The following is a 14,458-nucleotide window of genomic DNA, read 5'->3' as shown; positions in this document are numbered from 1 at the left end:
GGCTTCGAACCTGTGCAATCCTCCTGTCTCCGCCTCCCAAGCACGGGGATTACAAGCGTGCACCCCCGCGCCTGGCGAGAACTTGCTTCTTATTTCACTAAGAAAATAGATGTTTCCATATATAAGTTATGCAAATGTTCATTCAGCTTCTGTCTGTTCTTAAGTGTTTGTATAGCTTTATCAGCATCCCCCTTTCTCTAGCCTGTGATTAAGAAGTGTCCTGTTTCAGATTGGTCTTATTTGTCCTTTTGATTGTTAACTTCTGTTATTGTGTGTGTGTATGTGTGTTTGTGTGTGTGTATGTGTGTGTTGATAAAACTAGGACTTTGCTTCATTTATAACTGTGCATTCGTGTTTTGATACTTGTTACACTTTGGAAGTGTCCCTTGGAACTTAAGCTCTGGCTTTGGAGGCAGCCATGCTCAGAGGTGGGTCCCTGAGGTGTGGCCTCTGAAGGCAGGGCCTGCCAGAGGCGAGTCCCTGGGCTGTGGCCTTGGGGACTCTATGTGCCCCTAGCCCCTTCCCCTTGCTCTCTCTGCTTCCTGCCATCACTCTCTGAGGACCTAGAGCCCAGGCTCTTGCTTGGCAGCTGGCATAAATGGACAATATATGGACTGAAATATTCAGACCCATACGCAAATAAATCTTTCTTCCTATTTGTGTGTGCAGGTGTTTGATCCCAACAGCGAGATGGCTGACTGAAACAGCACTGTTCCAGCAGTCTCTAATTTGCTCATGTGTTTTTAATATCAAAAAGTGGAGCAAGTTCTATGTTGTATGTGCTGTACCTCTCTGTGTCTCTTGAGGGAAGGGCTTTGTGAGTATTGTGAATTCTCTCAGGCCCCAAATCTTTGTTTCCTATTCACTTTTCCACCAACACAGTGAGGTGTCTATGATTTAGTTTTCTGTTCTTGGTGGAGGCCCTGCACTTTCATGTTTTCAATTATATACTTCCATGTAAATAGTGACTGAATATTCAAGTTCGCATCTCTTTCCTGAATTTCAGATCCACCCACTTTTATCTTAGCATTGAATGTTACATGTAGACTTCAAAAATTAGAATATCAAGAACTGAAATCAGTTGTTGCTTCTCTTTTTGGATTTATTTCTGTTATCATTGGAATTAAGTAGACAAATTTTACCCTGTAAACAGATATTCCAGTTAGAAAATGGAGTTTTCTTATCTTTTGTCAGTCTTTAACTGTACATGTATAATCTCGCCTGAGGCATATCAGTTCCATTTTCTTAGACATCTGTTCTTATTTGTCTTCCTTTTGTAATAATTAGAAGTTATTATTGCTAATGTTCTCATGCACAGTTTTTAAATGTAATTTCTCCTTTCCAACTGTCACTTTGTTTTATCAACTTTTTACACTGCCATCCGAATCAATTTTCTACAGTATAGATTTGGTTGTAACTTTCCTCCTTAAACCCTTTAACATTTTTTTTTCCCCTTCTTTGTTTTTTTTTAATTTTTTTTATTGGTGCACTGTATTCATACATCATAGTAGGATACATACTTTTGTAGACATACATGCACACTTTTCCCAGTCAGCCCCCACCCAATCCCCACCCCATTCTCTCCCTATCCCTCCCTCCCATGCTTGGCTTAGTAGTTGACATCTAGTATTATGGCAATTTATCTAAAATTAAAAATGATAATCTCACATAACAGTTTCATTTGTCTGATACCAAGCTTTTGATGACTTAAAGATAACATTTCAATATTTCTTTTTGCTTTCTTTCTTACCAGAGAATATTTTTTTTCTATTTTTTAGGTGAAACTATCATATATTTATATATTTATTTTTCAGAAAAAAATCTATCCTAATATGGAATATGGACTCTAGGTACCCAAAACGATCTTGAAAAAGAACAAAGCTAGAAGATATATATTTTCTGATTTCAAACCATATAAAGCTACAATAATTGAAACAGTGTAGTACTATTCTAAAGGCAGATATATAAACCATTGGAGTTAAATAAAAGCCTAGAGCTAACTTCTTCCCTATATTGTCAAGTTATTTTTGACAAGGTTTCCACGAACATTTGGTGGTGGAAATATTAATCTTTTAACTAAATATTGTTAAAAAATAATAGTTACATGGAAAAGAATAAAATTGGACCCTTACCTAATCCCATATACAAATATTAACTCAAAATAGATAAAAGACCTAAATATAAATCTTAAGACTATAAACTTTTAGGAGAAAATCTGGGTCATAAAACCTCACAACATTGAAATTGGCAGTGATTTCTTTGTTATGATTTCAATGGCACAGGCAACAGAAGAGTATACAAACTCCCTAAAAAATAAAAAAAATATTGTATATCCAAAGACAATGTAAACAGAGTTAACAGTTACTAATAGAATGGGATAAAATATTTCCAAATGCTATATCTGAAGGTATATTAATATTCCAACTAGAAATCCTAAAAATTAACAACAATAAAGGCAAACAATACCATTGAGAGATAGGTAAAAGACTAACATAAATAATGAATCTCCACAGATAACCAATCTTAGTTGTCTGTTGGATGGAAAATCTTGTTTCTCTAGTTCTGATGTGTGTTACCTATTTCTTCTTTGTAGTTAATCTCTTTGAGTATTTTCTCTAGCGCTGGTTTTGAAGACATAAATTCCTTCAGTTTCTGTTTGTCATGGAAGCTTCTTATTTCTCCATCTAATTTGATAGAAAGTTTTGCTGGGTAGGAAATTTTTGGCTGGAAGTTGTTTTCTTTCAGATTTTGGAATATGTTACTCCAAGCCCTTCTGGCTCTCATGACTTGATTTGGGAAGTCTGGAGTGATTCTAATTGGTTTGCCTCTGAATGTCACTTGGCCCTTTGCTTTTGTTGCCTTTAAGATTCTCTGCTTGGCTTCCACATTGGTCATTTTGACAATTATGTGGCGTGGGGATCCTCTTCTCCGATCCTGTCTAAAGGGAGTTCTATAAGTTTCCTGGACCTTTGTATCAACCTCTTGCTCTATGTTTGGAAAATTTTCTGCTATTACTTCCTTGAAGAGATTGTTGATCCCTTTGGTTTCACTTTCTTTTCCCTCCTCTATTCCAATAATTCTTAGGTTAGCTCTCTTAAAATGGGCCCATATTTCTTCAATATCAGACTCCTGCTGTCGGATATTTTTTTCTAGATTAGAAACTATGAGTTCATTTTTGGATTGCTCATCTTCTAAGAGCGAGATTCTGTTCTCCATGTGTTCTAATCGGTTGTTTGTGCTTTGAATTGAGGCCTTTACTTCATTAATTGCATCCTTTATCTCTTTTTGGCTCTCTCTGAGTTCTTTTTGAAGCACCTCTATTATTTCTACAGTTATTTTCCTGATTTGATCTTCTAGAAATCTCTGATTTTCTGTTTTATCGGGTTCTGATGTTGTGGGGTTGTGGGCATTCATTGCTCCAGTATTATTTCTCTTTCCCATGATTTCGGATGTTTGTGCCTTCTCTGGGTTCTTCCCTTGGGTCACTATGACTTCCCTTAAGGTGTTCTGGATCTCGAGTCAGTAGTATCTCAGACCCCACTACTTCTTTACTGGGTTTTTATCACAGAGTCTCTGACCCAGAGAGTCGATAGAGGCTGGTTTAGACTGTGGGGGGTGCCAGGTTGCACGTTCTCCTATGGTGTGATATCTCGGCCACCGCCCCTCCCCCACTGGGTCAAGTTCCAGGGATTTCTCCTCTGTGGCCCGCAATTTTACTCACTGTTCTTGAGTACGCAGATGTAGCTGTACTGGCCTCGCTGAATTTGCTGCTGCTGCCGCCGGTAGCAATATGGCGCCGTTGCTACGCCCTCGGCTGTGGGGCTGGCGTTTTTCTTCTTGATTTTGATTTCTACTCTGAATCCCTGCAGCGTGTGCTGAGCTCGGCCACTGGGAGCTTTAGATGCTCTCTGCGCGGAGAAATCTCGCCTAGCTGTTCCGCAGTGGCTCACCTCGGCTTGCTGTGGCCGTCTGGTGAATTCGCCGCTGCCGCCGGCAGTATGGCGCTGCTGCCGCGTCTGCCGCGTCCTCGGGCGCGAGGCCGGTGTATCTCTTCTGTGGCTCTGTTCTCAGTCTGCTTTCTCTCTGGAGCCTGGTGATTTTTTGTTTCACTGGTGATGGTGTTTTCTGGCTATGAAAGGCGCTGATTTTGTGGTAATGGAGATTTGTTGTTAGCTGGGCTCTTAAGCCCCGCTTTTCTCGGTCGCCATCCCCTTTAACATTTTTTTAATAGCCTCTATAATAAAGTCCAAATTCCTTTCATGGGCAGGTACTCTATGACCTGCTTCTGCTAGCCTCTTGTCTCTCCCACTTGCCCTCTCCATATTCTGGTCATACCATGCTATTTGCCATACTTTGAATTTGAAGCCATGTTTTTTTTTTTTTTTTTTTTGTCATACTTGGAATTGAACCAAGGAGAATTGAACCTCAGCCCTATTTTTTAATTTGAAACAGGATCTCACTAAGTTGCGGAGGGCCTTACTAAGTAGCTGAAGCTTCCCACGAACCTGCACTGCTCCTGTCTCAGCCTCCCAAGTACTGGGATTACAAGCATAATCCACCATTTGCAGCTTATTTTTGTGTTCTTAACATTAATGAGTAGATTAGGATCTTGTATAAAATAAATATTCAATAGAACTTGAATGTATGGGTCAGTGAGTGAATAGAGCATATATATAAATATATATATATATATACATCTATCTATATATAGATATTTATATTATAGAGATTCTAATTTTATTTTCAAATAAGGTTATAAATATGATCTTTTGTTTTATAGGTTGAGCATCCTTTTATCTGAAATGCTTAGGATTAGAATTATTTTAGAGTTTTTTAGATTTTGGAATTTTTGCATAGACTTTACCTGTATTGGCTTTCTATCTTTCTTTTTTTTGTGTGTGTGTGGTACTGGGCATTGAACCCAGGGGCATATACCTCTGAGATATAGCCCCAGCCCTACTTTTTTTTATTTTTTATTTTGAAATAAGTTCTCACTAAGTTGTAGAGGGCCTCACTAAGTAGCTGAGGCTGGTTGGGAATCTGTGATTGTTCTGGCTGAGCCTCCTGAGTACTGGGATTACAGGCATGTGCCACCATGCCTGGCTATTTTTTTCTTAATATACTATTACTGGTGCGTGGTAATTATACTTCATGATGAGGTACAGAGGGATAGGCATGTGAATGCAAACAGCACTTGGGGCATTTCCCTCCAGATTCGATTACCCGCCTTCTCCTTCCCTGTACATGTCATTGTTAATTTTAAACTGTTACCTTCTTTACATATCTATCCCCCTTCACTACTCCATTCAAGACTGCTCCTCTGCATGAGGTCTCTTTTGTTTCCCAATTTGTTTAACTTTCCTTCTTTCTTCTCTTTTTTTCAGTACTGTGGATTCAATCTATACCCCCAGCTCTATTTTTTATTCTCTGTTTTGAAACAGGGACTAATTTGAGAAGGGCCGCACTGTTTTGAGGAGGGCCTCACTAAGTAGCTGAGGCTAGCCACAAGCCTGTGATCTCCTGTGTCAGCTTCCCAATGCTGGGATTATAAGTGTGCGCCACCATGCGCAGCTTTTCTGTTTAACTTTCACATTTGATGGAAAACATACAATTATTCACGTTCTCCGACTGGTTAATGTCACTTAGCATGATATTCTCAAATTCCATCCATTTTCCAGCAAATGAAATAATTTTGTTCTTTATAGCTGAGTAAAATTCCATTCTGTTTGTATACCATAATTTCATAATTGATTTATCTATTGATGAACACCTAACACCAATGTCATAATTTAGCTATTGTGAATTGTGCTGCTAGAAACAAGAATATGCTTGTATTGCTGTCATATTTTGGCTTCTCGTTTTCAATTAGTAAAATTATAGAGTAATATTTTCTATTGACTTCCTCCTTTAACTTACCATTGAAGCTCCTCTTTGGTGATAGGTGATAACTCTAACAATCTCATGGTGTTTATGTTATTTTTATTTTTATTTTTATTTTTTTGTGATACTGGGGATGGAACCCAAGGGCATTCTATCTCCGAGCTACACCCCAGCCCTATTTTTTACCCTTTATTTTTATTTATTTTTATTTTTTTGGTGGTACTGGGGGTGGAACCCAGAGGCTTTCTACCTCTGTACTATACTCCCAGACCTTTTTTTATATTTTATTTGGAAACAGGGTCTCACTAAGTTGCTGAGAGCCTCACTAAGTAGCTGAGGCTGGCTTTGAACCTGCGTGATCCTCCTGTCTCAGCCTCCCAAGCGTGGGGATTACAAGTGTGCGCCAACACGCCCGGCTTACCCTTTATTTTGAAACAGGGTCTCACTGAATTGCAAAGGGCCTCACTAAGTAGCTTGAGGCTACCTGCAAGCCAGGTTCCTCCTGTCTCAGCCTCCCAAATGCTGGGATTACAAGTGTGTGCCACCCTGCATGCCTGGCTGTCATGGTGTTTATTTTAGAATGAACATTTGATGCATATTTAACTTCTCTGAGTTTTGATAATTTTATAAGCATTGCTTTTCTTCAGATTTAAAGGACCCTAGGAAACATAAGAAAAATAAATATTATGAATCAATTTTTAGCAACAGTGTGTCAGTTATAGACTACCATCTTGTTTTTTCAGAAAAAAATGAAAACAGATGCTGTAAAATACAGTAATATAAATGAGTGATATGTGCATGTATGCCTCCACCATCTTGTACTCCACTAAGATGCATGACTACAAAGCACACACAACAAAGTACAACATCAAATGCATGTTCTCTTTTGCTTCTTTTAAGGGAACAAACAGAAAATTTTCTGCTACTCAGGACAAGAATTACAGTATATTTATTTTATTCACTCACTGTGCCTTTTAGGAAGATTATTGATCTATAAACAAGGCAGAAAACTATTTCCTATAAAGCTGAAGAATAGAAAAGGTAAGTGCAATTAGGATAAGTGAGTATTTTGAGGTATGGTAAGTTTTATATGCTACGGCTTATTCAAACTTGGAGACTTGCCATGTATTTTCTAGGGCACTTAGATATATAACTTTAGTCTTGTGTGCCTTGAAGTGTTTTTTCTTTTAAGTATGTACTTTTTTTCTACAGGTGTATTTTTTCTTTCTCTTCCTCAGCCTCTAATACTTTTCTCTGCCTTTCAAAAATTCTAGATGCGTGCTGATTCAGCTCTGCATATAAATCTAGAGGAGCTTGTTTAAGTTTGCTCTCCTATAAATTTTCTGTGATCCTTTGGGTAAATCATTCACTCTGTGTTGTTTCAGTTTCTTAATCTGTAAAAATGAAGTAATGATATCAGTGATGCTATCTATACTCTCAGCATTTTTAATTTTTAATTTTTATTTTTTGTGCTATTGGGGATAGACACCAGGGGCATTTCACCTCTGAGCTATGCGCTCAGCCCTATTTACTTATATTTATTTATTTATTTTTGTGGTGCTGAGGATTTAACCCAGGAGCATTCCATCTCTGAGCTACATCCCAAGACCTATTTCATTATCTATATTTTGAAACAGATTTTCCTATTTTGATGAGTCTCACTACTTGCTGAGGCTGTCCTTGAACCTGCCATCCTCTTGTCTTAGCCTCCCAAGCACTGGGATTCCAAGCATGCAACACTGTGTTTGGCTTATTTTTAGTTTTGATTTTGAAACAGGGACTTATTAAATTGCTGCGGGTCTTGCTAAATTGTTGAGATTGGCCCTGATCCTGTGATCCTCTTGTTTTAGCCTCCCAAGTACTAGGATTACGGGCATGTGTCAACATACCTGATAACTCAGAATTTTTTGTTCATAGAGACATGTTTGAGAATATTGTTCCATAAACTATAAAGCCCTGCATCATTTATTATGTTACCATATTATTTTTGCCATACATCTCATTTAATTTTTCCTATCAAATTTTACTATATGTTGTTATCATCTTTACTTTAAAACTTTTATTCTAGGGCTGTGATGTAGCTAAGTAGCAAAGCGCTTGCATGACAAGTGCACCACCTGGGTTTGATCCCAAGTCCAAAATCCAAAACAAAACAACAAAAAAAGACTCCCTTTAAAACTTCTATTCTATTACTAACAATGTAGTATCGAGTTGGAGTCTGCAGACTTTTCCAGTAAAGTGCCAGGTATTAAATAATTTAGATTTGTTGGGTCACATACTTTTTTCCCTTACATTCTCTCTGTGTAAAAAACAGTATGTAAAAAAAGAGTTAAAAATCATAGCCTGCTGTTCTTAGAAATGCCTGCTTTCAAGGCTGGCTCTTGACTGTCATCTGGGAACTTGAATCTTGTTACTCCCAGCACTGTTAAGGGCCCTAAGCTGTATACTGATCACTGTATCTATACTGTATACAATGTGATTTATGCTGAATACCAGTGTTCCTTTTGGGAGTGTAGAATATTTTGGAATGTGCTAGGCAGAAGGTGCTTATGTGTTTAGCCTTTAATAAAAAACTTTGTGCACTGTGTCTCTGATGAACTTCCCTGGTAGACAGCATTTTACATGTGTTGTCACAACTTGATGTTGAAATAAGTAAGTGTATTCTGTGCAACTCTGCTGGGAGAAGTCACTTAAAAGCTTTTTCTGGTTTGATTTGGATTTCACCCTATTCCCCCTTTTTATATTTTGATTGTGTCCTTTTATTTTAAAAAGCATAGCTGTATGACATGTTGAGTCCTATAGGTCTTCTTAGTAAATCACTGAGTCTGAACATAGTTTCAAGGTCCCTTGACATATTTTAAAATGTAAAATCCATTCTTAGCTTTTGAACCTTACAAAATCAAATCATGAGAGCTATAGAGTTTGCTGACCTCTCTTAAATGGTATATTCATTTTGAATAGTTTTTTTGTTTAGTTGTTTATTTGCCTACATTTTTGTTTCCTAGTTGACTGTGAACTCTTTGAGAAAAGACACTGCCTCATGTATTTTTTGTAATTCTCAAAGTTGTGCCATGCATGCAGTTTTAGGTATCATGGGCGCTTAGCAGAGAGTTGGCTTTCAATTAAAAAAACTAGCATTTTATAGGATATTGCTGAACTCCACATAAACAGAAAGACTAATGTACACTTCTTATATTTTTTTTCATGTATTCTAAGTTAATATGTCTATCACCTATCATTTATTTAGCGTTTTTTTTAATTTGGGGTACTGGGGATGGAACCCAGGGGCCTTCTATTCCTGGGCTACACTCCCAGACCGATCTATCTATCTATCTATCTATCTATCTATCTATCTATCTATCTATCTATCTATCTATGTGGGTCTGGGGATGGAACCTAGCGGCATTTGACCTCTGAGCTACACTCCCTGCCTTATTTTTTATTCTTTATTTTGAAACCAGGTCTCACTGAGTTGCAAAGGGCTTCACTAAGTAGCTGAGGCTGGCCACAAACCACGATCCTCCTGTATCAGCCTTCCAAATGCTGGGATTACAAGCGTGCGCCACCACGCCTGGCTCTATTTTATATTTTATTTGGAAACAAGGTCTCACTAAGTTGCTGAGAGCCTCACTAAGTAGCTGAGGCTGGGTTCAAACCTACACAGTCTTCCTGTCTTAGTCTCCCAAGTGCTGTGATTACAAGCATGCGTCATCACTCCTGGCTCTTCATTTAGCATTTTATATTGACTTTTAACATCTGTATTTTTGCCTATCCAAAATACCAGTTTATATAAAAACTAAACACTAAGAGTTCTGTTTTACTGTAATAAAATGGGCCAACATTTACCTCTAAGTTTCACTTGCCATTTATTCAGATATTTTAATGTAAGCTTCTATAGGAGGACTAGTAAACTATAGGCCATGGGCCAAATCTGGTCTGCCATCTGTTTGCACCCTCGTTTGATAAGGATGGTTTTTATATTTTTAAATTGTTAAAAATTTTAGACTGTTTTGTGACATGTGAAAAATGTAAACTTTTATTGATAAATAGCCATATTTATTCACTGGCTGATTGTGGCTACTTAGTACTATACTAGCAGATTTGAGTAGTTGTGATAGAGATAATTAAGATATAAAGCCAAAATTATTTGATATTTGGTTCTTTATAGAAAAAGTTTGCTAACCACTATTTTGTAGTGCTTGATAAACCAAGTTTTAATACTCCTGTTACCAAACCCATATTCATTTACATGCCTTTCAAGAAGGGCCCAGTGAATTGAGAACTGTTTGTCAGAGTAAGGGAAAAGGTCTGTTTGGTAAACCAGCAAGACTAAGATGGTAGACCAGCATCCTAAAAGATGATGGTGATTTTTATTTCTTTTATTTTCTTTTTTGCTGGGGATTGAATCCAGAGGCATTCTACTTCCAAGTCACACCCCCAGCCCTATTTTTTATTTTTTATTTTGAAACAGAATCTCACTGATTTGCGAAAGGCCTCAGTAAGTTGCTGAGGCTGGCCCACGACTTTGTGATTTTCCTGTCTCAGCCACCCAAGTACTGGGATTATAAGCATGCACCACCACACCCGGCCTAAAAGATAATTTTAACTGAGCCTAAGTTCAAGTTCCTTTTTATAGATGGCTGTGGGTGTTTTTGGGGTGGGGGTTAGGTTAGGACTATAGACTTCGAGGCATTTTTCTGGTGGTCTGGAGCACAATGTTGCAAAATTTGGTTTCTGGTGATCTGTTGACTTTATTTGTAGTCATGACGCCCTTGTAAATCTTGATTCTATTTACTTTATCTTATCCTGGTGTCCTCAGCCTTGAAAGGGAAGCAGGGAGACTAGGGGGATTTCTGTTAAATCAGTCTTGTGCTGTTAATTTTGGACAAACATTCCTTAAATGATTAACATGTTTACATGCAGAATTGAGCAGAAACAGTGTGATCCAGATGTTATGGTAGCAGAGTAGATAGATAGAAGATGAAGGCAGAGATCTCAAGCTCTTACAGCTCTTTTGGTCACCCATCAGACACCTGCTCAGGTCCAGATGAAGTCAGTGCTTTTGACAAGTGGCCTAGGCAACCGTTATAATAACTCACATACGAGTTATCTTTCAAAGCTACTGGGAGACTAATAGTGTATTACTCAGCCCTGTGACCAAAATTAGTGCATTTTAAGTCATGTCTATGGTGGCGCACACTTCTGATTCCAGCACTTGGGAGGTTGAGACGAGAACCATAGATTCGAGGCCAGTTTCAGAAACTTAGCAAGGCCCTCAGCAACTTAGCAGACCATATTTCAAAATAAAAAAATAAAATAGGGTGGAGGTATAGCTCAGAGGTAGAATGCCCTTAAGTTCAGTCCCTAGTACTACAAAAAAATTAGTTGTTTTCCTTTGTTTCATTTATAATTGCATAAATGCAAATAGCGATGATTAGATTCATATATCTATTGTAACTTCAGTAATTGGTTCAGAATAAATGGAGAAATTATACTTTCCCACAATACTCGTTGCACTGCTTGCTCTTTCATCTTTTAGTGTATGATGTCTAATTTGTTATGGAGTCATCTGTCAGCTCCCTTCTGCCTGATTTCATTATAATTCCTTGGGAACACAGTTACATAGGTGGATGAACTCCAGTTAAATTGTTCTAAACTGTAATCATATGCTATGGATTCACTTCTTTTTCTTTTTTTCTCTTTTGTAAAGATTCAATGTCCCTTACAGATCTACTTGTTCTTTTTACTCAACTTATCTATTACTCACCAAGTTGTCCAAAGATGACATCATCTGCACACTCAGGTAATCCTTCTATTTTAAACAGAGAAATAAAGTCTAAACATATTTAAGTATTCTCTTGTCTAAATGTTTTCAGTGCCTGACCTGGTTTAGTAAGCAGGCTTCATTAAGATATAGCATTATTGATATAAGAAATTACATTGGTCCTGAAGTAAGCCATGAAATTTAATTTTGTTCATTGATGTCTTTAATTTACTAATGTTTTATTTAGAATCAATTTTGCTGAGAATTTTAATATTCTTCATTAAGATCAAGATGTTCTCAAGAGATGAGACATAGTTTGATTGATAGGTACTAATGTGTTCTGTTTTTGATATTTTCTGCCCTTTATGCTTCCCAGAATGTTTTGATCAGCCAACTTGTTTGGACTCACATCCAAATCTTCAGGGTTTTTTTTTTTTTTTTTTTCCATGATCATCTTTCATAAGAGTAAAGAAAAAAAAGTACCCTTCATGTTCTACAGTAAAATGCTATTTAGTCTTAAGCTGTTTGGCAGATTTATATAAAAAATGTTTTAAGCCGGATGTGGTAGCTCATGTCTGTAATCCCAGTACTTGGGACGCAAGACAGGAGGATTGCAGGTTTAAAGCCAGCTTTGCCTACTTAGTAAAGCTCTCAGCAACCCAGCAAGACCTTATTTCCAATTAGAAATAAAAATCGGGCTAGGGGTATAACTTGGAGGTAGAATGCCTCTGGGTTCAGTCCCCAATTATCCCCCCCCCCCCCGGAGTTGAAAAATCTTAACATTTAAAACTTAACACACTTTTTCCTTTGAATGCCCCAAATTTACAAAATAAGGTACTTAATAACAAAGCACCTCAAAAAACATCAGCCATAGTGTTCTTAAATTAAGAAGTATCTTAGAAATGGTGGTATGAATTCTGAGAGGAACTCAAATGAATCAAAGGAAAAAAATGGTTTGTGTTTTCATTAGTGCTACCTCAAGTGGTAGGTTTTATCTATGTAATTATAACAGCCTATTGTATATTTAAAATTTTTTATGATACTGGGGATGGAACCCAGGGGCTTTCTACCTCCGGGCAATATTTCCAGACCTATTTTATATTTTTTTAATTTGTGGTACTGAAAATTAAACCCAGAGGCATTTTACCTCTGAGTTACACCTCCAGCCTGTGTGTGTGGGGGAGGGGGTACTGGAGATTGAACCCAGGGGCCTTCTACCTCCAAGCTACATACCCAGTCCAATTTTTTATTCTTTATTTGGAAACAAGGTCTCTCTAAGTTATGGAGGGCTTTACTAAGAAGCTGAGGCTGGCCACAAACCTAGATCCTCCCGTCTCAGCCTCTCAAGTACTGGGATTACAAATGTGCACCAGCATGCCTGGCTATGTATTTTTAATTTGGAAACCGGGTCTCAATGAGTTGTTGGAGGGCCTCACTAAGTAGCTAAGCCAGGCTTTGAACCTGCACGATCCTCTTGTATCAGTCTCCCAAGTACTAAGATTATAAGCATGTGCCATCATGCCCAGCTTGTATAATTTTGAGACAATATTTGTACATTTTTATGTGGTATGTTACGGTAATATATGTATACAATATGAAATAATCAAATCAAGGTAACAAGCATTTGCATCTCTTCAGCCATTAATAATTTTTATATTGAAAATTTCATATTCTTTTAGTCACTTTGAAATATATCACAGATTATTTTAGGCACCAGTTATCCTATTGTGCTAAAGAAGAACCAGAAGTAGTTCTTCCACTCTGTGTTGGTACCCTTTATTAAACTTGTTTTTCTCCCATACTCCTTCCTGCCCTTCTCAGTCTTATTTTACTAATCAATCTTCCATTCAATTTGGCTCTAAGATTGATTCATTAGTTTCTATAAATACATGAGAACATGTGGTATTTCTCTTTCTGCTTCTGGCTTATTTCACTTTAGCATAATAACCTCCACTTTATTACATGGTACTGCAAATAACAGTATTGCTTTTTATATGGCTGAATTGTATTTCATTGTATAAATATACCACATTTTCTTTACCCACTCATCCACTGAAGGGCATCTCGTTTGAAACCTTATTTTTGCTATTGTAAATAATGTTGCAGTATGCATGGGTGTTGCAAGTATGTTTTTAAAAAAATATTTTTGAGGAATACCCATATTAAAGGCTGTCTAACTCACATTTGCCAGAGCAGTACATAGGAGTTCCCTTTTCTCTGTATCCTAACCAACATTTATTTTTTTGTCCCAGTTATTTTAACTGGGGTGAGATGTTAGTTCATTAGGGGTTTTATTTAAATTTTTCTGATTAGGGAAATTGAGCATTTTTTCAACCTGTTGATTTATTCATTCAACCTGTTTAAGTTACCCTGCTACATGGTCCTATGACATACTGTGCTTTTTATGATAAAAAATAATCCTCCTGTGAAAATTACATGTTAATATTTGATTTATAATCTAATGATCTGTTTTTCATAGTTTCTGTTTACTTTTTTTTTACACATATTGATTATACAAATAAATGGGTTTCACAGTGACATTTCCATACTTGAATATATCGTGCATTGATCTTCTCCATCCTTTCTTTTCTTCCATCTTGGCCTCCACCTAATCATTCCTCTTCTACTTTCAGGTCTTCATTTTTATTTCCACATGACAGAAATATGTGATATTTATTTTTCAGTATCTGAGTTATTTCACATAATGCCCCCCAGTTCTGTTTTCCTGCAAATGGCAGGATTCCATTTGTATTTTTGGCAAAATCATGCTTTATTGTACATACCATTTTCATATACTTATTGAACATTTGTTTT

The 14,458-nt window shown here is 37.1% G+C and overlaps 1 protein-coding gene across 2 annotated transcripts in view; it reads left to right on the top strand.

Moving 5' to 3' along the window:
- The window catches only part of TBC1D32 (TBC1 domain family member 32), a gene marked incomplete at its 5' end in the record, with an annotated part of 226,159 nt that overhangs the window by 57,977 nt on the left and 153,724 nt on the right, over positions 1-14,458 (top strand). For both annotated transcript variants that reach the window (XM_080699878.1, XM_080699877.1), the window contains 2 exons: positions 6,781-6,921; positions 11,591-11,683. In XM_080699878.1, coding sequence (XP_080556004.1) covers positions 6,781-6,921; positions 11,591-11,683 — 234 coding nt within the window. The remainder of the gene's footprint in view (positions 1-6,780; positions 6,922-11,590; positions 11,684-14,458) is intronic.

This window comes from Muscardinus avellanarius (assembly GCF_963383645.1).
Source record: "Muscardinus avellanarius genome assembly, chromosome: 8".
In the NCBI taxonomy this organism is placed as follows: Eukaryota; Metazoa; Chordata; class Mammalia; order Rodentia; family Gliridae; genus Muscardinus; species Muscardinus avellanarius.
The sequence above is the reverse complement of the archived record's forward strand: the minus strand, read 5'-3'. Positions and strand labels throughout refer to the sequence as shown.